Genomic DNA, 23,933 nt, shown 5'->3' with positions numbered 1-23,933 from the left:
CTGCATGAGAATTACTATTTTCTACAGCAAATCCACCTAGTGTTTAACTGGTTGGCTGGCTGGCTGGTTGTTTTTCCTTCCTTCTCAAAAAGGGCCAAAACTGACACCCTTTTAGAATAAAGTCATAGTGTATCTGACTGTAGCTGATCAGACTAATGCTTAGCTAATCCTAAAAGGAATATTCTGTTTTCTAACTCTATACACTTTAGTCCATTTAAGTTCTTCAAACAGCATTTTCTAAAGATTTCCTCAACCACTTTTCAAATCTGAGGAAACAATGATCACATTCAGACAAGTTGCTTAAACACCACAGTAAAAATAAAGCTAATGGGGAACAGAATTTAAGGCATTTTTTTGTTTTTATTTCGGCCAAGGAATGATGCATGCTACAGATTAACCTTTACTTTCCCCACTTGGTTTTCTGAGAACACCGAATTTTTTCTTTCAATTTTGTTTTACATGGCACTTGGTTATTGGAGGATGGGAGAATTTGTCTCCCTTAATTTACTCCAGATTTTCAAGCGTTTTCTTCAGTGATGATGCTTTCTCTTGCAGCTCAGGTCTGCTGTCAGTCTCCATGGTAGTTAAAGACTCAATAAGCTGTGCTCTGCTTTCAGGTGTCAAAGTTTCCCACTGTTTAGACTCTACAAACAAAAAAATTGAAAAAATCAGTATTTATTAAAAAAAATAAGAATTAGAAATGTGAGAGAAAAGTGGTGAATTGAGAAATACAATGCTCTGGCAAGAGCATCTAATTAAATGTACTTGAATATACCAATGACCAAATTCTATCACCACAGATACACATTAGAACAATCTGACATATCATAAGCCAATAAAGCGTTAGTTCTAGTAGTTACACTAAAGAATGTCAATGATTTAAACTACCAAGTTTGAAAAGTAAGTGGAAAATACTAGGGTACAGTCCTATAGTATAAATGAAACTCTTACTCTTAAATGACATATCATATCTTTTCAAAAAAAAAAGCCAAAAAAATAACAGAATGCTGCTTCCTATGCATTAAATTCCCATAGAAAATTACTTCATATGCTGTTCTAGAACTATGAGCAACAACAATTTTTTTATTTTTATTAATTTAAAGCAATAGGGTTAAGGAATTTGTCCAAGGTCACACAGCTAGGCAATTGCTAAGTGTCTGAGGCTGGATTTGAACTCAGATACTCCTGACTCTAGAGCTGGTGCTCTAACAACTGCTCCACATGGCTGCCCCAAGCATCAACAATTTTAAAGAATTCTGATAACTAGAATCAGTGTAAAAATGATCTTTTTCATTCTTTATAAATGCAGGAGAAAAAATCAAATTTATAACCATAAATAACACTAATTAGTTCTACAAATTAGGCTTAAATTGGGTAAGTTCTCCAATAACAAGAGGTATTTATGTAATTCTTTAAGATTTGTAATATCAAAATCTTCTGTGTTTCTAAAATTTAACTGTGTAATAATGAACCAAAAAAAAAAAAAAAAAAGAAAGAAAAAACAGACAAGATACCCAGGATCTAACTTACTAGTGAGATATAAAAGAAGCTATTCCACTTCACAGATAACTGGTAGGGGGGAAGGGAAAGGAGGAAAAATGGAATGAGCTCTGCATAAAACTGGCAGTTCTTTTATTACTAACAAAAGCAGTTCTTTGAATCATCTTCTGAGAGATTCTGCAACATTAGTTTAATTAACTTTTAAAGAATAGTTTTACAACAGATTTGCAGACATATTTCCACTAAATCTATCAGTTTATTTATATGGTTAACCTAGCCATTGAGTTCTCTCCTCTAGGTTGCTGTCACAGTCCACCAATAACTGTAAATAATAAAAATCAAGTTGTCATCTGGAAAAAGTAACTTCTGTAATCTTTAAATACTATCGGGGTGGGGGGGAACCTCCTGAAAAGAATTATAACCAAAGAGATGTAAAAGTCATAATAAAACCCAAAGGTTAGAAATTGGCGTTATACAACTCTATGTTTACATACTGCAAATTAATATGGAATTTTTTTCTAAATCATAAGGTCCTCAGTGTTCTTGTACAAATACACAATTACAGAGACAGGATACAAAAAACTGGTTTAGACCAGAAGATAGTAAAGTAAGGATAATTCTCAGGTAAAATACTCACCTTCAAGTTTTTGAAGCAACAATTCTAACACAGACAAAGCTTCTGTTCTTATAGATGTATAGCTTTTATTTTCTAAGAAAGAAATGATGTTTAAAATTATCTTTTTATTCCTCTAAAAGAATGCCTCCTCCAACATGAAACAATGTTCTGAGCCCCTTCTGCAGCCAAATGTACTATTGTACTATTGCACTACCACCAAAAATATATGGATCACACAAATCCACATGTCTTACAAAACACTCTTTAAGTTTTTGAGATATAAGTACCAACAATAAATTCTATTATTTAGATACTTTTAAGGAGACAGAAATACTGTCAAATAAAATTTAGAGATGGAAAGAGGGACCTTAAAGATCATCTAGTCTAATCACTTTATTTTCTACATGAAAAACCTTAATTGTTGGAGTGTACAAGGGTTTAAATCCAAGTCCTCTGACTCAAATCTAACACTTTAATTATAAATTTTCTTGCTTTCCATGTTCATCTTCATTATATACACCCATTAAAAACATCCCTAAGAAACGCAGGTTGGCTAAATGGCACAAGAGATACAGTACTGGGCCTGGAGTCAGGAAGATAAGGAGATGTAAGAGAAGGAAATGGCAATCCATTCCAATGTCTCTGCTAAGAAAATTTCAAATGAGATCACAAAGAGCTGGATATGACTGAAAAACAGTTGAAAGATACTCTATCAGAGCAGTAAGGCATTAAGAATATCAAGTTTATGATCTGTTGAGGGATACCTAGAGGACCAAAACCATGGAAAAATCTTATAGAAGGAACCAGGTTCCTTAACTCCCAGGTCTCTGTCCATAAACTACACTGACTTTAAATTTCATGGGAAAAAAAATGATATGCTTCCCCCTCATTAGGCATGCCTCTTTTTTTTAAATTTATTTTTATTACAGATATTATTTGAGTTTTACAATTCCCCCCCAATCTTACTTCCCTCCCCCCACAGAAAGCACTCTGTCAGTCTTTACTTTGTTTCCATGTTGTACATTGATCCAAATTAAGTGTGATGAGAGAGAAATCATATCCTTAAAGAAGAGACAAGAAGTCTAAGAGGTAACAAGATCAGACAATAAGATATGTTTTTTTCCCCTAAATTAAAGGGAATAATCCTTGAAAGGCATGCCTCTTTTTAACAGCACCATCAACCACATAAAAATAATTTGAGATTAATCTCCAAAAGAAAATAAAATTACCTCTTTAATGGGAAAATTCCTGTTCTTTTATGATTATCTCAGAATTAGTTTCAGGAATCTACAGTTAAATTATCCAACATTTATATAGGAGTTATCTCTATAATATCCTTACTCTTTGTTTGACTTCTACTGATAGGAAAATTATTCAATGCTAAAGTTGTCCATTCTAATTTTATACAGCTCTACAACTTTTAACTGGGCTCTGTCCTGGGTCCTTTTCTCTCTCTACATATCTTCCGGACAATCACATGGATTCAGTTATAGTTACCATGCATATGACTCTCAAATCTAGTTAATAGTCTTTATATTTGAGCAAGTCCCCAATTACTAATTATCTAGGAGACATCTCCACATGGATGCCCCCAGAGACATTTCAAACTCAAACTTATTTCCTTCCCTTCCTTCCCATCCTACTTGTTAACTTTATTCTTCCCTAGTCAGGTTTTCAGCCTCAATCGTCTTCACTCTCATTCCCCTCGGCCCTCTCTCTCTCCCCCAACAGGTGCAAAAACCTATCAATTCTACATCTACAATGACTCTTGCATCCATCCCTCCTTTCCATTGTTGAACACCATGATAACCCACACCACCCTCCTATCACCTCTCATATCGACTACAGGAATAGTTTCTAAATGTGTTTCCTTGCTTCTAACCTCATCATCACCATCATCATTACTACTAACATTTTTAAGGTGCCCACAATATACCAGGCACTGTGTATATGAAGCACTTTACAAATATGATTTTATTTAATCCTTAAAACAACCCTGGGAGGCAGGTGCTAATATCCCCAGTTTTACAGAAGATAAGAAACAAATAGTAGTTAACTGACTTGCCCAGGGTTATTACACAGGTAGTATCTAAGACAAACTCTGAACTCAGATGTTCTATACACCACTCTACCCCTGTATCATCTGGCTGTGTCTCTCCTCTCTGATCCAAATTCCATACAACAGCTGAACTGATGTAAATACTCTTAGACCATAGGTCGGAGATGACTTTTTTTACCTCCAGTGATCAATGGTTCTCTATTACTTTTTTTTTTAAAGGTTTTTGCAAGGCAAATGGGGTTTAGTGGCTTGCCCAAGGCCACACAGCTAGGTAATTATTAAGTGCCTGAGACTGGATTTGAACCCAGGTACTCCTGACTCCAGGGCCGGTGCTTTATCCACTGCGTCACCTAGCCACCCCTTCTCTATTACTTCTAAGTATAAAACATATTCTTGTCATTCAAAGCTCAGCCCTTCACAATCTAAACTTAGCCTGTTTCCATTCTCATTTACCATTACTTCTCAATGACATACCAGTCAAACTAACTTATTTTCTTTTTTCACATTCCATCTTCTTATTTTTTAATCAGAAAACATTTATAAACATTTAATTCTCAGTGGTGATACAAAGGAATATAAACACAATGCTTGCTCCCAAGAAACTCAGTCTAATGTAGGTTACAACATGCAAATAGATCTATGCATAATAATAATGACGATGATTATAAGAAGAATAACCTTTCTCACATTCCATTTTCTGCTTCTATTCTCTTTTCCAAGCTGTCTCCATTCCTCAAATGCTCAAACTCATCACCAAGATCTCTTGGAATCCCTCACCTCCCAGAAGAAGGTCTTTTCTGATCTTCTAACTGTTAGCAACTCATCCTTCCAGCCCCATCCTCCCTCCTGTTTAAAAAACAAATTTACTTTGTTTTTGCTTATCTGTGTATTTATTTCTTTCAGTAGAAAATAAGTTCCTGAATGACAAAGAGTTTTAACTTGTGTCTTTGCATTCCTAGCACCTAACACAGCACTTAGCAAAGTAGAGCTATAGTATGTGTGTAAATGCTTGAGGGATAAACTGACCAGTCAGAATATAGTGAGACTATCACCATTCCCATCATTCTGGACACTAATGCCTCTATTAATGGGTCTAATATTATGTCAACCATTTTTCTTTAAGGGCAGAAGGGGAAACGGTAGAAGTGAGGAACACACTATATATCGCATTACTCACTCATGGCAAACCTGTAGTTCATTAAAAACCCCAGGCCATTTTAAAAAACCCAATCGCTGGCCCCTCACAAATTATTGCCTAGATATTCTTCTCTTATACTGTTGGGTTTAAAAAACATCAACGTAATAAATACAAAATATGACACCTTGACCTGTATTAATTTCACCTTCAAAATGATCAAGGGTCAGGGGGAGTGTGACTGAATGATCACTAAGATCTCAATTATTTCTAAATCTTTTTATTTAAGTAACTCAAGGCATACATAATGGATGGCAAATTCTCAGAATTTTTCTAGGAATTTAAATATAATTTGTTGGAAAACTCAACTTTCTTTGGCTTTTTGATAATTTTTATCTCCAGTCCTAAAGAAATTCAGATTCTCATGAGATGTATCAGTGACTGTCTGGTCAGAATCAAATGGTTCTGTCTAAACTTTAAAATTTTCACATTTAATTTGATCTTATATTAAATTTGAGCAATTTAATTGAGCTTTTTGTTTTACAACACAAATATATTTTCCAAATATATTTTTCCCTCCTGCTTTATCCAGAGCTATCTCTTTTCTAATTTAAAAAAACAAAACAATAAAAAAGTCAAACAAAACTAGCCAAGACATCAAACCAATCTGACGGCATATGCAATGTTCCATAGAGTTATTTTCTTAATTCTAACTGACCTGGAGGGTGGAAGCAAGCTTACCTAAAGAATGTGTGATTGATGAACAAGTTTCAAGCAGTATTTCAGTCAAAGCCTCAGAATCTGCATGCTCCTTTTCTAAAAGCATTAACCTAAAGAAATTAAAAGAAGTCCTAATAAGCAATAGAAATCATTTCTGCACATTTTTTTTTATTTTACTAAAATATACATCATACACACATCAGCACTTCAAGCCATTATTGTCTGATATCATGACAAAAATCCAGGACACTACTGGTTAAACATAATCATGGCAGAAGAAAAACAAGAAACTTTAAATTACAAAGTGAATTACCCTTGAAAATAGGCATTCATTGACCTCAGAACACCCAACTGTACTTTCCATGTGCTGAGTTTCAGTCGTTCACACATTAGCTTGCACAACTCCTGACGATAGCAACCTAAGGAAAAAAGTGAAAACTGAGCTTTCAAACTTAAATTAGTATTTTCTGAAAATTTCCCTGTATATCCCAGAAAATTTCAGCTAAGTATTACTGTACCTACTTCCCAAATATATTTCCTTCAATACAAATTTATTAATTTTATTAACTGTTCCAGAATCTACCATATATGTTAACTTTCAAACTAATTGGACCAACCCCACCCCCATGTATCAATAATCAAACTAGATTTTACTAGTGGCTTAAAGATTCTTAAGCATTCCATATTCAACTATCAAACCGTGAGGACAGGACCCCTAAGTTCATATTCTTTTGAGATATAATTTCTTTTCTGTGAAAACAAATGTAATTTAGTTTTCATCTGTGCTTTATGGCACAAATGGGAAAAACAAGACGGGAAAATCAGCAGCTTTGGGAAAGAAAGAAACCCTTAATTCTGATTATAGTCAAACCAGATCATGAACAAGCAAAAAGAAATTGAAAACATTAAAAATACTAGGAAAATAAGAGTACAATGCAAGGCATAATAGTTAAAATATTGAAACCCAATTGTGAGCTTTTGCCAAAGGAGCACAGATGAACTCCTTAAACCCAGAAATCCTTTTTCAACTTGTCCAGGATGCAAACTGGCAACTAATTTGGCTAGATGGCAAACTGTTTCTCTGAGCACTTCCATGGAAATAATATGCCTTTGTTGATGAGGGCTCCAAAAACTTGATCAGTAACCAAAAAGCATCATCTTAGTCATAAATGACCAACTGAGAAAACCATGTGCTAATAAGAAGAATTAGGACATAAGACTGATATAATTTCAAAATGAAGACATTTTTCTTCTGCATATATATATATTCCAGTGGCTAAAGATTACATATAGTTTTAAAGAGCCATCTGCATAAAAAGATTTGTCAATGATGTTAATGGGATAAAATCTGTCACAAAGAGATTGATAATATTCATGGGTCAAAAGAATCAAATACTGTGCTATCTTTGACTATTTTAAAAATCAACCAACCATATAAGAAACCATTGATCACATGACAAAGAAATTGCTCATTTTAGCTGAGTTATCTCCAGAATCATTTTCTTACTAAATTCTTTCCTCCAATTTTACAATTTACAGAAGTGCTTACACTGAGTATCCACATTTCTAGGCCAAGCTTTGCCTATGCTCTCAAAGGCACATAGCAGAGATTCCATCTGAAGCTCCTTTTCCTTCTCATTATCTTCCTCTTCATTTTTTGATGTCCGGGCACCAACACTTTCAAGAGAATTCTAGGATACATTAAAGAAAAAGATGAAAAAAACTGCATCTTTTGTGGAAAGTCAATGTTGGAGGAGTTATGGAAATATAGGCCCATTAATGCATTGTTGTTGGGACTGAGAATCAGTACAACTGTTATGGAAAATAATTTGGAGTTATTCAAATAAAGTGACTAAAATGCTCATATCCTTGATTCATTCCATTAGGAGGTATATCTATCTCAAGGAAGTCATTGATTAGAAGAAAGTCCACATACAGACTGAATATTTGTAGTAGAATTTTTCTAGTAGCAAAGAACAGGAAACAAAGTAGATGTCCAACAGCTGGAGAATGCACTGTTATACAAAAAATGTAATGGAATATTACTGTGCTATAAGAAATAACACACTTCCAGAGAAATATGGAACTTCCAGAGAAGTATGGAACTACATGAGTTGATGCAGAATGAATTAAGTGGGATCAAGAAAACAATATATACAATGACTAAAATAATGTGACTGGAAAGAACAAACACCACAAAACAGCATAAAGTAAATGTTGTAGAATTTTAAATAACAATCATGGCCCCAAAGAACAGAGAGAAGTCCACTTCAATTCCTTTGGAGAGGTAGGAAGTCTAGAGTTATGAAATATTGCATATATTTCAGACTTTTTTTTGACATACTGATTTTGCTTTTTTGTTCTTTTTAAAAATATTATTATAGGGAATGACTTTCTGGGAGGGGGAAAGACACAGGGAGAAATTTCAGCAATGTAACAACTAAAGTTATTAATAAAAATATATATTAAAAAGAAAAAAAGATTCATCTTCTGTGGTGTAGTTCTAAAGATAACATCATTAGAATAGGATCCAGGGATATTGATAAAGGTGTCAAACTCATATCATGTCACTTTTAAGCAACCATTTAATTTATTATTACTTAACACTATTACATCTTATACTTAATGATTACAACACTAAGAATTCTATTATTTCACTGCCAATTGCAGAAATGAAATGTTATTAGGTTCAGGAGAGTGAACAAGAATACTCAAATCATTAAACTTTCCAAGCATTTTATAAAAACTAATTAAATCATACAGCTTATCATTGAGCAAAGTTCTCCTGATTATGAGTTGGCAGAGGGTCACGTACACAACTCAATGAATTTAAGTCCTGGTTTCACCCAAGTTCAGCTTATAAAAATATAATGGAATATCACTGTGTGAGAACTGCCAAATCTGATGACTCCAGACAAGTATCAAAGATCTACATGAACTGACATACAGAGACAGTGCTTTAGTTAGCAATTAAATGTCTAGTTATTGGATTCCTATTTTGCACCACTGAAGCTAGCTTCTCTCAGATGTGCTTTCATGGTAAAGGTTTTCATGGTAAAGAAAAAAAAATCAAAAAAGAAGAGAATAAAAAAGAATAGTTCTTTTTTGTAACTTTCCTTTTTATATAAACAAAATTAAAAAAATTTTTACTGTGAAAACAGCTTCAAACTACCAATTGTTACCTTTTTAATCATTGGAACCACAATGTCAGACAACTCCTGGAATCTATCTTCTTTAGTGGCATTGAGTATATCAGCTATACATCTAACAGCTACTATTTTGTATTTGATGTTGTCTTTGCGACACTCCTTCAGAACAGCTTGAACAATCTCATTTATACTGGGCTGATTGGGCACTGACTTTTCTAGCTCTGCACTGTAGGATACAATAAAAAAAAAGCCATTAATTATTAAAGAAGTTCTGACTTTCAGTTGAAATCAGCAAATGATATATTCGTTGAAAGAATGCTTACCTACAGGCCTCTACAACACTAGCAATGGCTTTTAACAGCTCTTCCTAGGGGATTTAAAAAAAAGAGAAAACTTTATGAAAAAATTATTGATTAGGTCCACACATGTCATTTGTCTCCTCCAAATAATGATTCCATTGTCAATCTCAGAATCATTTATAATAGACGAAACATTCTACATGCTATCACACATGCAAGGTTTCAAAAGTTTCACTCTTTTCAATAACTGTTAATTGCAACTATGATGTTATGTAGCTTATTTATAAAAATAGCAACAGTTCAACTTAACTCTAAGCTTGCAAGGACCTAACTATATACTATCAATGCTCAGCTGTTTAGACTAATTTAACTGTCTATCATCCCCCTCAAGGAAAACCCTATGATCAGGTCTGGATTCTAAATCAGATTGAGATATATGAACATCATGTGTAACCACACTGCTCCAAGGTCTAACCTTCAGTATATATGAAATAGGTTATATTTAATCAAGATATGGCTGAAGTAGCAAAGACTGACCAGCTCAGACACATGCAAAATCCAGTCCAGAAAAGTCGTATAATTTTTTCCAGGTACATAATACACAAATTGTGAAAGGTACAAATGAATGTAAGCTCATCACAAGTAGAGAGGGAATTCCTAGCACATAGCAGGCACATAATAAATGCTTGATGACTGATGAAAGACAGAATATATAGAATTTAATTTATTCTTACTAGAAATACCAATATATGAAGCCATGCTAAGCCTCTATTGTCAAGAATTAGATACCCTTAAAATCAACTTGACATGAATGATTCTTTTACCTTGCCTGCCCACGTTCTTCCAGCCAAACCCTGCAATAAAGCAGTCATTATCATTCCCAAATATGGTGGTACCAGAGAACTTGTTTGCTTTGCAATAGATGCCATGGCAGCTGCACCCTGGGCTTTCATTTTCCAAGATGGGGACTGCAAAGCCTTCTGGGTAACAGCAATCAGCTCCTGCATATATAATCGAATGCCACCAAAGGATCCTACATTAATGAAAGCAAAATTAATATAATTATGAGGGAATAAATCAAGTATTTAGCCTAGTGATTTTTTTCCCCATATTAAACTGTTTTAATGGTCTCAAAATTCTGTGACAGATTTTTGGTCAAGTTGTTTCCACTTTTAAAAACTAATAACTTAAAACTGCCACGAAACAAATGATCCACAAAAACATTCCTTTCATCCTGCATTGTAATCATTAACCAGTCTTTTACTATTGAATTTAAATGGCCAATTGAGACAATCAGTTCTGAGACTGTTCTTCCACCACTGATTAAGACTGGGGTGGCAAGTGTTGTACAGAATATTCATTTAGCCTTCTGGGCCTTTTGGGCAGATTCTGTGACCTTGCCAACTCCAGTAGCCTTCTTGTCAACTGCCTTGATGACACCAACTGCAAGTCTGCCTCATATCAAAGACAGCAAAACGACCCAGATGAGGATAATCAGAAAAGCTCTCCACACACACATGGGCTTGCATTGGAACCATGTTAATGACGGCAGCATCACCAGATTTCAGGAATTTAGGACCATCTTCTGGCTTCTTATCAGAACAACAATCAATCTTCTCCTTCAGTTCAGCAAACTTGCAAGCAATGTGAGCAGTGTGATAATACAGAACAGGTTCATGGCCAGCACTGATTTGACTTGGAGGGTTCAGTATAATGACCTGTGTAGTGAAGCCAGCAGCTTCCACAGGTGGGTCATTCTTGCTATCACAAGCTACATTACCAGGGCATACATCTTTGACAGACACGTTCTTGACATCGAAACCAAAATTATCCCCAGGCAGAGCTTCGCTCAAAGCTTCATGGTGCATTTCAATAGACTTTACTTCAGTGGTAACATTGACTGGGGCAAAGGTGACCACCATTCCTGGTTTTAGAACACCAGTTTCCACTCGGGCCAACAGCTATAGTACCAATACCGCCGATCTTGTAGACATCTTGGAGGGGCAGATGAAGAGGCTTGTCAGTTGGATGAGTTGGAGGCAGGGTGTAATCCAAGGCTTCAAGCATTGTTCGTTATTAGGAGTGACTTTCCATCTCTTGAACCAAGGCATATTAGAGCTTGGTTTCAGAATATTGTCACCATTCCAACCTGAAATTGGCACAAAAGCTACTGTGTCAGGGTTGTAGCCAATTTTCTTAATAACAGGTACTGACTTGACAATTTCCTCATATCTCTTCTGACTGGGGGGGGGGGGGGGGGGGGGGGCCTCAGTGGAATCCATTTTGTTTACACCAACAATCAGTTGTTTTACACCTAGTGTGTAGGCCAGAAGGGCGTGCTCACGGGTCTCCCCATTCTTTGAGATACCAACTTCAAATTTACCAACAGCAGTTAACAATCAGGATAGCACAGTCAGCCTAAGATGTGCCTGTAATCATGTTCTTGATAAAGTCTCTGTATCCTGGAGCATCAATAATGGCCACATAATACTTGCTGGTCTAATCTAATTTCTTTTTTTCTTTTTTCTTTTTTTTAGGTTTTTGCAGGGCAAATGGGGTTAAGTGGCTAGCCCAAGGCCACACAGCTAGGTAATTATTAAGTGTCTCAGACTGGATTTGAACCCAGGTACTCCTGACTCCAGGGTCAGTGCTTTATCCACTGCACCACCTAGCCACCCCCTGGTCTAATCTAATTTCCACAGGGAGAAATCAATAGTGATACCACACTCACATTCAACCTTCAGCTTATCTAAGACCCAGGCATATTTGAAGGAGCCCTTTCCCATGTCAGCAGCCTCCTTCTTGAACTTCTCAATGGTTCTCTTATCTATTCCACCACATTTGTAGATGAGATGGCCAATTGTAATGGACTTGTCAGAGTCTATGTGTCCAATGACAACAATGTTAATGTGAGTCGTTTTCTTGCCCAATTTTATGGAGGTTTAGCCATGGTTTTCACAACACCTGTGCTCTGGCAGCAAACCCATTGCAAAAAAGTCAAGTGATTTTTTTTTAAGTTTTTTTGCAAGGCAAATGGGGTTAAGTGACTTGCCCAAGGTCACACAGCTAGGAAATTATTAAGTGTCTTGAGGCCAGATTTGAATTCCGGTACTCCTGACTCCAGAGCTAGTGCTTTCTATCCACTGCGCCACCTAGCCGCCCCCCAAGTGATTTTCTTAAAAGCAATCTGACTCTTTAAACTATTTTACTGTCTTACATAACAATTTTTCTTATTAAAAAAAGATAATAAGCATGTACACACACATTTGCTAAAACTATTTCATAATTCATTCTTAATAGAAGAAACCCAAAGGATACATTAGTCAATTGCTGATCTAGTCTTCAAAGCTTGAGCTATATGGTCTTAATCATGAGGACATGGGAAGATAATCCTATGATTAGTAAATTTGAGTTATAGTTCCAAAAGGGAGGAAGGGAAGGAAGAATTTGGGGTCACAGACCTGGCACATTTTCCTGCCACACTTCAGTCCACAGAGTAGCCTCATCCTTTTCTCCCTTGTCCTCACTGGCTGTTTCATGCATGCCCAGGAATGCCAGTGGCAGCACTTCCTTGGCATGGCTCTTGAGTACATCAGGACTATAGCGCCCAATGGCATGAATGGTCAAAGCACAGGAGCTCTTGTAGATTGGTTCTAAAGACAAGGACAGACACAAAGACAGGATTTGGCAAAATAAACAAAAAAAGATGAACTGAGTCACTCATGTCAAAGTGATGAGTACCTTCCTTTTCCATGTACCAGCTGTTAAGCTTCTGGAGCAGTTTCTCAGTACTACTATCTCGTGAAGTCTGAAAAGGAAAAGAATTCAAATCATCCTAGAAGAACAACTAATTCTCTTATTTACTTAATTAAATAAGATATCAATCACTTACCCGAACTAAATGTCCCATGGCAAATGCAAAGGACTTTTGTATCACATTGTTCCGGTCTGTCAAGCCACTGAGCAATGCACTCATAAGTTTCCCTATTTGCAAAAGGCAGAAGAGAATTTAAAGCTTTTAGCCAATTGCTCTGATGTTTACTCTATAGAGTAAAGTATACCACACTATGATTGGATTATTTCCTTATAAAACCCTAATATATGTATTTACTATCCAGAAGTTAAAAATGTTCCTTTAAAAGAACCCTAACTATTCCTTAGTTGTTTTCCATTTAATATGCCATATCAACAATTAAAGTATCTGGGAATAGTAAATGTTTCTTAATAAATTAACTTGTTAAATAATAACAAATGTTTGTTCAATTAAACTGAATTATAACAGAAAGTGCCTAAAATGTTAATGAGGAAAGAAGCCATAGTAAACAAGTGAAAACTGGATAGATTAAAAAAAATGAAGCTTCAGTACTTCCATGAAGCCCATTTGGTCATACAAAAATTCTTAAGGGAAAGAAGATTCTGATTTATTATAGGATAGGAAAATCAGGTCAGATCCATACATTTAACAAAATACCACTCATACAAATTATATATTACCATAGGATTTATTTGGAAGACTCAAGGGTTTTGATGTATTATCTCTGTACTGAGTATTTTCTTCTATTACTAGTCTGGTTCACTATTTCTGTAAATCAATGAATAGAGATTGTCTAAGGAGGGATACACTCATTCTCTTAGTAGGTATTACTCATCTAGAAAACTAGAGAAGTCACTGAGTATAAGGTTACTTAGTTGTGATTAATTAAAAATGACAAAGGGAAAGAAAGAAAAAATCTTGACAACAGTCACTGACAGATCCACTTTAACATTTAAAAAAAAAACCCAGTAATTGCTCACGACATCACCATATACACGCAAGATTGAGACAGGAAAGAAAAAAAAAACACACCTCTTAAAAACTTACCAGAGTAAGGTGTTAAGTCCTGAGGACACTGAGTGGTTAATGACACAATTACATTGGCACATCCTCCCTGCAGGGTTACAGAGGAAAACATCTAAATTTGATGACCATTTTTCTCCATTTAAAAAACAAACAAACAATAAATCCCTTGTTTTGGCTATCATCATTTAAAGAGAAAAATGTACTTAGTTAACAGTAAAAGAAACTAGCTAACTCGAAACCTTTAATCATCAACTTATTCTGATTGGATCAGTCAAAAGGTACATACATGGCAACTAAAAACGATTTCACTGATATGTTCTGCATTAACAATTCCACTTAATATCCAAGTTGCACAATATAAGAATTTTTAAAAATGAATTATTAGAGCAGTCCTGAAGAAAAAAATGAATGCCGAGTAACAATACTGAACATTTAAAAACACAAATTAGCATATAGATACTTTAGATACACATACATTGCAAAACAGATGGCTACATTTTTGTGGATTAAATGAAGAAATAAAAAGCTGAGGCCATGTTTTGTTCATCTTTGTATTTCCATCAATAATGGACACTCAAAAAAAATCTGATAAATTTACTATGTATTTTTTTCCCCTTAGGTAAAACACACTTACCTTAGTACCAAGACCTACTCCACTTTTGATCAATTCACACAATCTAGGAACTAGCTCGCCCAAGACAGATACATCTAAGTATTGCAGGCACTAAGAAAAGAGGAAAAAGTCAAATCAGGTAGAGATTTAAGAAAACAAGGACTATACAAAGCACATAACCATAGAGTTTATATTAATTTTGAAGCATCCAGGTTTTCATATATTACATTCTGATTTCAAAATAACAGCTACAGAAAGGTAAGTTGACTTGGTCAGGGTTTCTATAAATCAGTTGAAGACAGCAGTTTAGCAGAGATGTTACCAAAAATTAATCATGAGTTCTACCTTCTATTCCTCTTCCAAATCAATTCTTCTCTAATATATACCTCAAGATATGGATTAAAACTCACATCCTAGTAACAAAGACATTCCTGACCACCCCACCCTAGTAACAGAAGCATTCTTCCACTTCCCTAAGGATATAAATTCAAATCCTTGACACCTACCCATAAATTCCCTAATCTTGCCTCTTTTTCCTTCTCAATTAGCCCCAATTAGATAGCTCATCAGTAAAGAAGTATAATCTGATCTGGTCCCTTTTTGAAGTTGGAAAAAGTATAAGAATATTTTTACTGTTTTTTCTTTAAAATAAAATTCTGAACTATTATTTTTAATAACTGGAAGGAGTTATATGAGGTTAAGGAAGGCCCGTACAATAAATAAGTCTGCGAATCACTGCATTCATTCTTTAATTTGTTGTGTTTCTTCTGCAGAGACAAAGTTTCTTCCTCATGAGGGAGTTATTATGAAGACAGAATTTTATATTGGTTCTTTATACCTAAAGGAACAGTGAATAATGAAATAGTGCCCTTTCCACTTAGATACTTACCATGTTGATTGTTTCCATCATGGGAGAAGATTTAGCAGCACTGAGTCTAGCACTATCCATTGCAGCCTTCAAAAAAAAAAACTGAAATTACTCTGGAGTTTGAGGCATCTAGATGGTGCAGTGGATAGGGCAATGGAGTCAGGAGGACCTGAGTTCAAATTCAGCCTCACATACTTAATAACTGCCTGGCTGTGTAAACTTGGGGCAAGTCACTTAACCCCAATGCCTTGTAAAAAAAATTACTCTGGAGTGCTTAGAAGAAAACTGCAATTATTCATACATAAAAACCAAATGATAAAAGTTCCCAAACTTTTTTTAAAAAAGGAAATATTACTTTACTTTTAGCACTTTTACTTTTAAATGATATGTATTAGACCACTACTAGGTCTACACCCTGAAGAGATGATGAAAAAGGGTAAAAACATCACTTGTACAAAAATATTCAAAGCAGCCCTGTTTGTCATGACAAAGAATTGGAAATCAAGTAAATGTCCTTCAATTGGGGAATGGCTTAGCAAACTGTGGTATATGTATGTCATGAAACACTATTGTCCTATTAGAAACCAGGAGGGATAGAATCCAGGGAAGCCTGGAAGGATTTTCATGAACTGATGCTGAGAGAGATGAGCAGAACCAGAAAAACACTGTACACCCTAACAGCAACATGGGGGCAATGATCAACCTTGATGGACTTGCTCATTCCATCAGTGCAACAATCAGGGACAATTTGGGGCTGTCTGCAATGGAGAATACCATCTCTAGCCAGAGAAACAACTGTGGAGTTTGAACAAAGAACAAGGACTATTACCTTAAATTTAGGGGAAAAAAACTGTTACCTTATTGTCTGATCTTGCTCTTATACTTTATGTGTCTTCCTTAAGGATATGATTTCTCTCTCACCACATTCAATTTGGATCAATATATACCATGGAAACAATGTAATGACTAGCAAATTGCCTTCTGTGGGGGTGGGGGGGTGGGGAAGGAAGATTGGGGGAAAACTGTAAAACCCAAAAAAATCTTTATAATTCAAAAAAAAAAAAAGAAAAAAGTTTGGGAAAAAATTATCTCTTATGTATGTATTTCCCTTAATACTAATTCCTCATGCCAAAAATCACTAATTTGTAAACATATTTAACAAAATATATATGTAAAATGCTAACCTGGCTATTCCCTGCTGAGGGAAAGGGAGATGGAGGGAAATTTTGTAACTTTGTAATATGCATATACAAATGGATGAAAATAAATGAGTAAATTTAAAAAAATGATATGTATTAGAGAAAAGAAACATGAGTCTATGATTCATTCTGAAAATTGTATAAGGAGACTTCAGTTCTAGAACTAGCTACAAAACCCTGGACAAACTATGCTTCAATCTCTTAATCTGAAAAATAAAGAAAATATTTGCTTTACTGATTTACCTAGAATTGGATATACTATGTTATTCTAAAGGAAAGTCCTTTTTAATCCAGTACCCTGTTAGATGAATGAAACTATAAATTCTTTCTTATACTAGTCTCCTTTCTGACAACTGCCACTCATTGGTGCTACTCTTTCCCTTTGAAGTAATAAAGAACAATTCTAATCCTTTCAGACATTTTAAAAACAGCAGTCATATATCTTCTCTTCTTTAGGTTATATGTCCTCAGTTGCCTGGACTACTCCTCATATGTTATGGTTTCAAATCCCCTTAGACCTAACATGCTTGGTATGCTAGGTTCAATGTCAAAAGAAATAATATTTTTTTCACTAAAGCCAAGCAGTGATTAATTTTCATATAAATAAAATCAATCATAACCTGAGAAAAAGTTTGCATATTAGAATTATTCCTCTACAGAGAAATGCTGAAAGCTTTACTTTTTAGTATTTTCCACATATCCTGCTACATGGCAGTTTGACCTTGAAAATGACACTTCCATATTTAAAGACATTTACAGTTTATCAGTCTCATGAGCAAATGTTCAACAATCAAAAGACAAACTATCTGAAGGTGGTCACCTCACCATTCAGAGACTCTTTAAATCTGTACAGTGACACCGAGTTTAATGGACACTTCAAAGGGCAGATGTCTTGTCAGTATGAAAAAGACAAAATAATAGTGAATTATGAAGTCTTAATAGTTTTGTTCCTCCACTCAAATGCAAGCAATGGGGTTGTTGTAAGAATAAAAAAATGAATGGAATGTACTTTGTAAAACAAAGCTTTATATTTAATATCTTTTATTTTTCAGACTTATAAAACAAAATTTTTAATTCAAAGGGACTTCAAAGACCTCTGTAAACTGAGGAACACAGTGGTGTCAGTGACTTGCCCAGTGTAATATAGATAATATGTGACAGAGTTAGTTTAATATTATTATCAGTAATCTACCAAATTCTTGTGAGGTGCTCTTTCAATTTTGTTTCTCCCCCCGACCAAGGGTATATACTGAGACTTACAAATGGTCCACATAACTATCAAAGCTTTCCCATTTCTATTCCAAGCAATCCATTCCTAGCAGAGGCTTAACTACAAACTGGAAAAATGCCTGAAAAAATGGGGCAGTAGCAATTCCACTGGGGCCACTGCTTAAGGAGGAGTTGTTCCCTCACACTTCTAACCACCAGGCAAAGATTCATTGCTCTATTCTAGTTACAAAATTGATTCCTTAGAGCTTCTTAAGTAGAAAGTTACTCCTCATTACTAGATTTCCTTTTCTATTACTTTACCAAATATTTTCATAACCTCAAACTTAGTCATTTTCAGGATTATTCCTACCAGCAATCAAGTTGATGCATTGATTATAAAGTTACAATAAGAAATCCAAAGTCAACTATCAAAACTTGGTGATTATTTTGGGTTTACTATTTCCCTTCTAGAGTCACATGCCCAAAGAGAGTTATTACTTCTACTATTTTAAGCGTCAGTTGTCTGAGGCTAGATTTGAACTCATGTTCTCCTGACGCCAGGGCTGGTGCTCCATCTATTTCATCACCTAGCGACCAATTTTTAAATTTTTTTCAGCATCTTGATGACTTGAATTACTAAGCAAAATTCTTTATATGTTACTTTGAAAAATAAAACTGTGCTTTCAAACTTACCTTTTCCTGGTCTGTGGCCCGGAGGCTCAGATAATTAAGAACCTGTGGCTCCAGTACACTTAGGGATTCCAACAAAGCTGGGATGAGTTTGGGGGCATGTGGTTTCAACATGGCACCAGCACTTTTACTGATCTTCACAAGGGTATTAATGCTAGGACACAGAGAATGCTATTTATATAATCAAATCAAAAATGTCTTAAGACTATTACTGAATCCTCTTAGACAATAATCCAGAATTCCATATAAAAGTGAAGCTATTTTTCAGTTTATTTTACTTTCATTTTCATTACATAATTTTATGCAAAATTGTTAGTTCCAAATTATTTGACTAAAACTACAGATATACACATAAATGTACCTATATTGACTTTAACATACAGCATTAATTTTCAACAGAATTTTATATTCTTTTCATATTTTTTCTTCTTTGTACATTGTCAATATTCTATATAAATATTATTATAATATTTCCTTTTTGTTTTGCTTTTATCTTTGGAAATTAAAAAATATTTTATCTCAGGAAATATTATGAAGAATATTTTTTTCTATATCTGCTAACAGCTTAAATAATAAAGGATTTATTTGTTCTTTGAATATGTGAAAATTTATTTTGGTGATAGTATATTTAATGATATGTTCATAAATAACCTATATTTAATTTGTCCTTCTGAAACTGGTTTACATAAATTATATATTTCCCAATTTCTCAAATTAGGTATTTTTTAATTTTGTAAGTATTCATCTATTAAAATTTTTTCTTGGAATAGCTGTATGAATCTGAGCTTGCCATTTAAGCCTGTAGTATTCCCCCTAGGAATCTGCATATGGGGAAGTTCTACAATGATGGAAAAAAATCATAAATCCTTTATAAAGTTACATGTAAAGAAGTCTAACAGCTGACTTAATTTCTTTTGCAGTCATCACAATCTCCCTCTTTTCTTGTTTCTTATTTTGATATTTGATTTCTCTCTTTTTGGATATAAAATTAGCAAATTCAGTGTTTTAAAAATCATTTAAAATCTCACTGAAATTGTATTATCTAGTTTGGTAATTTATCTTGATAACTTCATTCGTTTTTGGTGTATTATTATGCTCATTTTCTAAATCATTTAAATGCGAAAATTTGTTAACTCCTGTTTTTATTTTCTCCCTAAACATATGTGGCTATGAATTTGCCTCTTAGTAAAATATCAGTTTGTCTGCATCACATGCATTCTAATACACTGGATTAATGTTACTAATCTCTTTGAAGCAGCATGATTTATTTATTGTTTGTTCATTTAAAACATAGTGGTATAGTTAAAAGAGCACCAGTTCTGAAATTAGGAAGTCAGTGTTTAATTCTTAGTTTAATTCATTTGGAATTTATAGGTCTCTGGGAAAATTAAATTACTATATTCTGACTTAAGTTTCTGCATTTGTAAAATGATAATCTTTAAGGTACTTTTTAAGATTAAATCTCAAGTTCCTAATGACTCTCTGAGATCAATTTTTTGGTGACTTTTTGTTCAATACTTTTAGAAAATTTAATTTTCTTCTGAGGATATCTCACCATTCTGCTTCTATTTGAGATTTCAATAACTATTTTTGAGTATGATGTAACAGAAGCTCTCTCTCTTTTTAAAGGTTTTTGCAAGGCAAATGGGGTTAAGTGGCTTGCCCAAGGCCACACAGCTAAGTAATTATTAAGTGTCTGAGAACAGATCTGAACCCAGATACTCCTGACTCCAGGGCCGATGCTTTATCCACTGCTCCACCTAGCCACCCTAGAAGCTCTCTTATGATCTCTTATAATGTCATCTTCTACAAGTCTCCTAATCTTTCTCTATTAATTACTCAAATTAGAACACTGTCTTGCTTCTATAATACTATAATACTAATTCTGCTACCCACAAAACTGTCAGAGATGCTGAAATTAACTGTACGATTATTAATATTCAAAGAAAAAGAAATTTAAACTAGAACAGATGAGGTCCTGCCTGCTTATAAAATATTATGTAAGCAGTATTTTTTCCCATTCTTGGCAAGGTATGTAGAGTGACTAAGTATTATTTATTTACTTTGTGTTACAGCATTCCAGTAAAGTATTAAATAACTTGCCCTGATTTTCCATTCCAAAGCATTTCAGATTATCAAATCGAGAATGTTTCTGCATGATACTCACAGAACCAAGTTTTACAAGAGTACTTTTAAAAGACTCTGAGAAAGTATTATAAAATACTTTGAAATCCTTCATTTATCAGTTTCAGCTTCAATTATCTTTATAAATATAAGGATGCAAATTAGTTTTTTGTGAAATTCATACTGGAGCATACAAAAATTAAACAAATTAATACAAATTAATACAAAAGCTGCTCTCAGGGCTAAGAAGATCTGGATTTAAATCCCACCTCTGATTCATTCTGATTGTGTGATCCTTGAGCACTTATCCTCTTGGTGCACAAAGTAACTCTCTTAAGACTAAGCTGCAAAAAAGATGCTGAAAGGCATTGGTAAAGGGAGTTTCCTCAAACAGAAGTTTTATATAATAACAGAAACACCAATTTAGTCCCTATCCCACCTCAGAAAGATTTACATGCACTGATATGGAAGGATACATGGTTCTGTAAGAAAGTAAATTCTGTCCTATATCTTTTCTCAAATTCTCTTGGTTCAATTTTTTAAATTGTACCAAACTCATTTTCCAATGTTTTATTGATATCTAACAAAATTTAGCAAAAAAAAAAAAATCCCTTGAGAGCAGGGTTTGTTTTATTCTTCAAATCTGTATCTCTAGCACCTAGCACAGAGGATAATATATAGCAGGAGATTAATAAATGCTAGTTGCTTAATTTAGCTAACAAAGTATACAAGTCATTCACACATTTAATATGAGATAATTCTAGCAGCATCTTCTGTCATCCCAATGTACTGTACATCCCAGGCATGCAGATCAAATCTTTTTGTGTCATAAAAGAGAACAAACCTGAGGGCTCGAACTTCAGTCACTGTGCTCATCATTCCTTTGTCAAGAAGGCAGGGCAAAAGGACGGCAATGGTTCTCTGGCCAGCTGTTCCTTTGGAGGGGTCGCACATTTTCACACAAACCTCACATATAAGTAGAACAGAAATCAATGAAAAGGACCTTCGATTCTCAACCTAATAGCACTCATTTGACAAAACTACTATAATTAATAACTTAGTCAATTGAGTCGACCCACTTAAAAAGAGTAAATCTATTTAAAGGAAAAACAAAATACCTCTTTTGAATTAATTACAGTCAGATAATGGCAGTGAACAGTTAATCCAAAACAAAAAATGTTGATTTTAATTCCTTTAGTATCTAAACTACACAGAGAAGAAACTGAGGGGTTGATATATCAAATTGCATAATTATCTCAAAGGTCATGTTGAGTCACGATGCGAGCTAGCATTAATTATAATTCATTTATGATTTATTTCTAATATTTTGAGAATAAAATGTATCTCAAATTCTAAACCTGATAGAATTGTTCTCTGACAGAATTACAATCAAGGTTTTATTATAAAGGTAGGTAAAAATTATGTAAGGGAAGGCTGAAAACTAGATTTTATGTATGAATGCCAGGAAAGAACCCGAAAATGCTATATTCATTTCTGTGTCTTTATTATTCTAAAGACTGGTTGTATAGTGATAACTTAAAATTTCCTCCTTTGGGAAGACAAACATTAAATATGCCAGCACTTCAGACAAACTCATTAATTTTTTTCCTATTCCAAACAGAGTACTCTCAAGGAAGCAGCCACAAAAACTAAGACTGCTGATATGATTAATATTTACAATGTAAACAATGACATATAGGTCAACGAACTTAAAAAAACATGTGTCTCATATTTCAAGAAAGCACAGAAGATGTGTAGGTAAAATATAGCTTATAAAAGCTTTAAAACAAGCATTTCAAAAAATGTAGAATCAAATTAAAACAGTCAAATTAACTTGATGTTCCCCAGAATGCAAGGAAGAGTTACTTACTAAAAAAATACAATCCTTTCATTAAAATAGGCTACAGTAAGAAATAAGAAATGCTTTTCTTTATTTTAGGTTTTTGCAAGAGAAATGGTGTTAAGTGGCTTGCCCAAGGCCACACAGCTAGGTAATTATTAAGTGTCTGAGACCGGATTTGAACCCAGGTACTCCTGACTCCAGGGCCAGTGCTTTATCCACTGTGCCACCTAGACACCCCTAAAACTAACATTTTTAAAGAACCAAGATAGCTCATTATTTATCCTGAAGTGAAACAACTGATCTTTTAACTATGGATTATTAGATTTTAGAGATGAATACTTGTATTTAAATGTTGTTAAAACCTCTCACAATTAAATCAATGATATCAAATAAAAACATCAAATAAACAGCTTTACAACAAAATAGTCATTTGGAACAAAAATATTAGTCATTTTTCTAGCACATGTGAAACACAATGTACAAATAAAGTAAAGAGTTTTCACCTTGCTTAAAGTTTTCAAAGCTAGTTCTGCTGCTTTTCGTACAGATTCCTAAAAAGAAATGGTTAACATCATATATGAGTTAGATGGGAATATTTTATTTGGATCTGATACTGTATTGCATATATCTTTCCCCAAATTATGGCATGTATGTTTAAATTTTCATTAAAAAGAAGAAATAATGCCTATAAAGAAGCACTATGGGAGGAAAAAAAAGTCACAGACCCAAACTCATTTTTATATCATCATATTCATCTATTCTTCATCCAAAATTAAATGTAGGATAAAGTATTAATATATTTATACAATTAATTCATCAAATGACTCATTGGATTTCTCAGTTATTTCATACCTTCTCAAATTTCCTCTCAATTCCATGAACCCTAAAACAATACTACATCTCACCCTCATTCCACATTATTCTATTCTAATGAGAAAATTAGGGTTAAGTGATGGCTCTATTTCCATTTCTCCACTCATTTAAAAATCTTTCCATATTATCCTATTCCCTTCACTTCTGTCTCCGATAAAGAACTGTCCTTCCTCCCTACCAAGGTTTGATACTCTCT

General features: G+C 34.2%; 1 protein-coding gene and 1 pseudogene across 3 annotated transcripts in view; both read right to left on the bottom strand.

The window, feature by feature from the left end:
- Nucleotides 1–340: 340 nt before the first annotated feature.
- The window catches only part of ECPAS (Ecm29 proteasome adaptor and scaffold), a 190,253-nt gene continuing 166,660 nt past the window's right edge, over nt 341–23,933 (bottom strand). For all 3 annotated transcript variants that reach the window (XM_074207451.1, XM_074207452.1, XM_074207453.1), the window contains 17 exons: nt 23,368–23,415; nt 21,866–21,987; nt 18,901–19,051; nt 15,821–15,886; nt 14,953–15,042; nt 14,340–14,406; nt 13,371–13,462; nt 13,220–13,286; nt 12,940–13,131; nt 10,303–10,511; nt 9,503–9,546; nt 9,213–9,405; nt 7,580–7,721; nt 6,344–6,449; nt 6,052–6,140; nt 2,138–2,209; nt 341–644 (listed from right to left, as the gene is read on the bottom strand). In XM_074207451.1, the coding sequence (XP_074063552.1) occupies nt 505–644; nt 2,138–2,209; nt 6,052–6,140; nt 6,344–6,449; nt 7,580–7,721; nt 9,213–9,405; nt 9,503–9,546; nt 10,303–10,511; nt 12,940–13,131; nt 13,220–13,286; nt 13,371–13,462; nt 14,340–14,406; nt 14,953–15,042; nt 15,821–15,886; nt 18,901–19,051; nt 21,866–21,987; nt 23,368–23,415 (1,890 nt within the window). In that variant the 3' untranslated portion in view covers nt 341–504. The remainder of the gene's footprint in view (nt 645–2,137; nt 2,210–6,051; nt 6,141–6,343; nt 6,450–7,579; nt 7,722–9,212; nt 9,406–9,502; nt 9,547–10,302; nt 10,512–12,939; nt 13,132–13,219; nt 13,287–13,370; nt 13,463–14,339; nt 14,407–14,952; nt 15,043–15,820; nt 15,887–18,900; nt 19,052–21,865; nt 21,988–23,367; nt 23,416–23,933) is intronic.
- Nucleotides 10,518–12,420, bottom strand: LOC141502640 (elongation factor 1-alpha 1 pseudogene; annotated as a pseudogene).

Source organism: Macrotis lagotis, chromosome X, assembly GCF_037893015.1.
Source record: "Macrotis lagotis isolate mMagLag1 chromosome X, bilby.v1.9.chrom.fasta, whole genome shotgun sequence".
NCBI lineage: Eukaryota > Metazoa > Chordata > Mammalia > Peramelemorphia > Peramelidae > Macrotis > Macrotis lagotis.
Note: the sequence above shows the minus strand (reverse complement) of the source record. Positions and strands in the feature narration are given on the sequence as shown.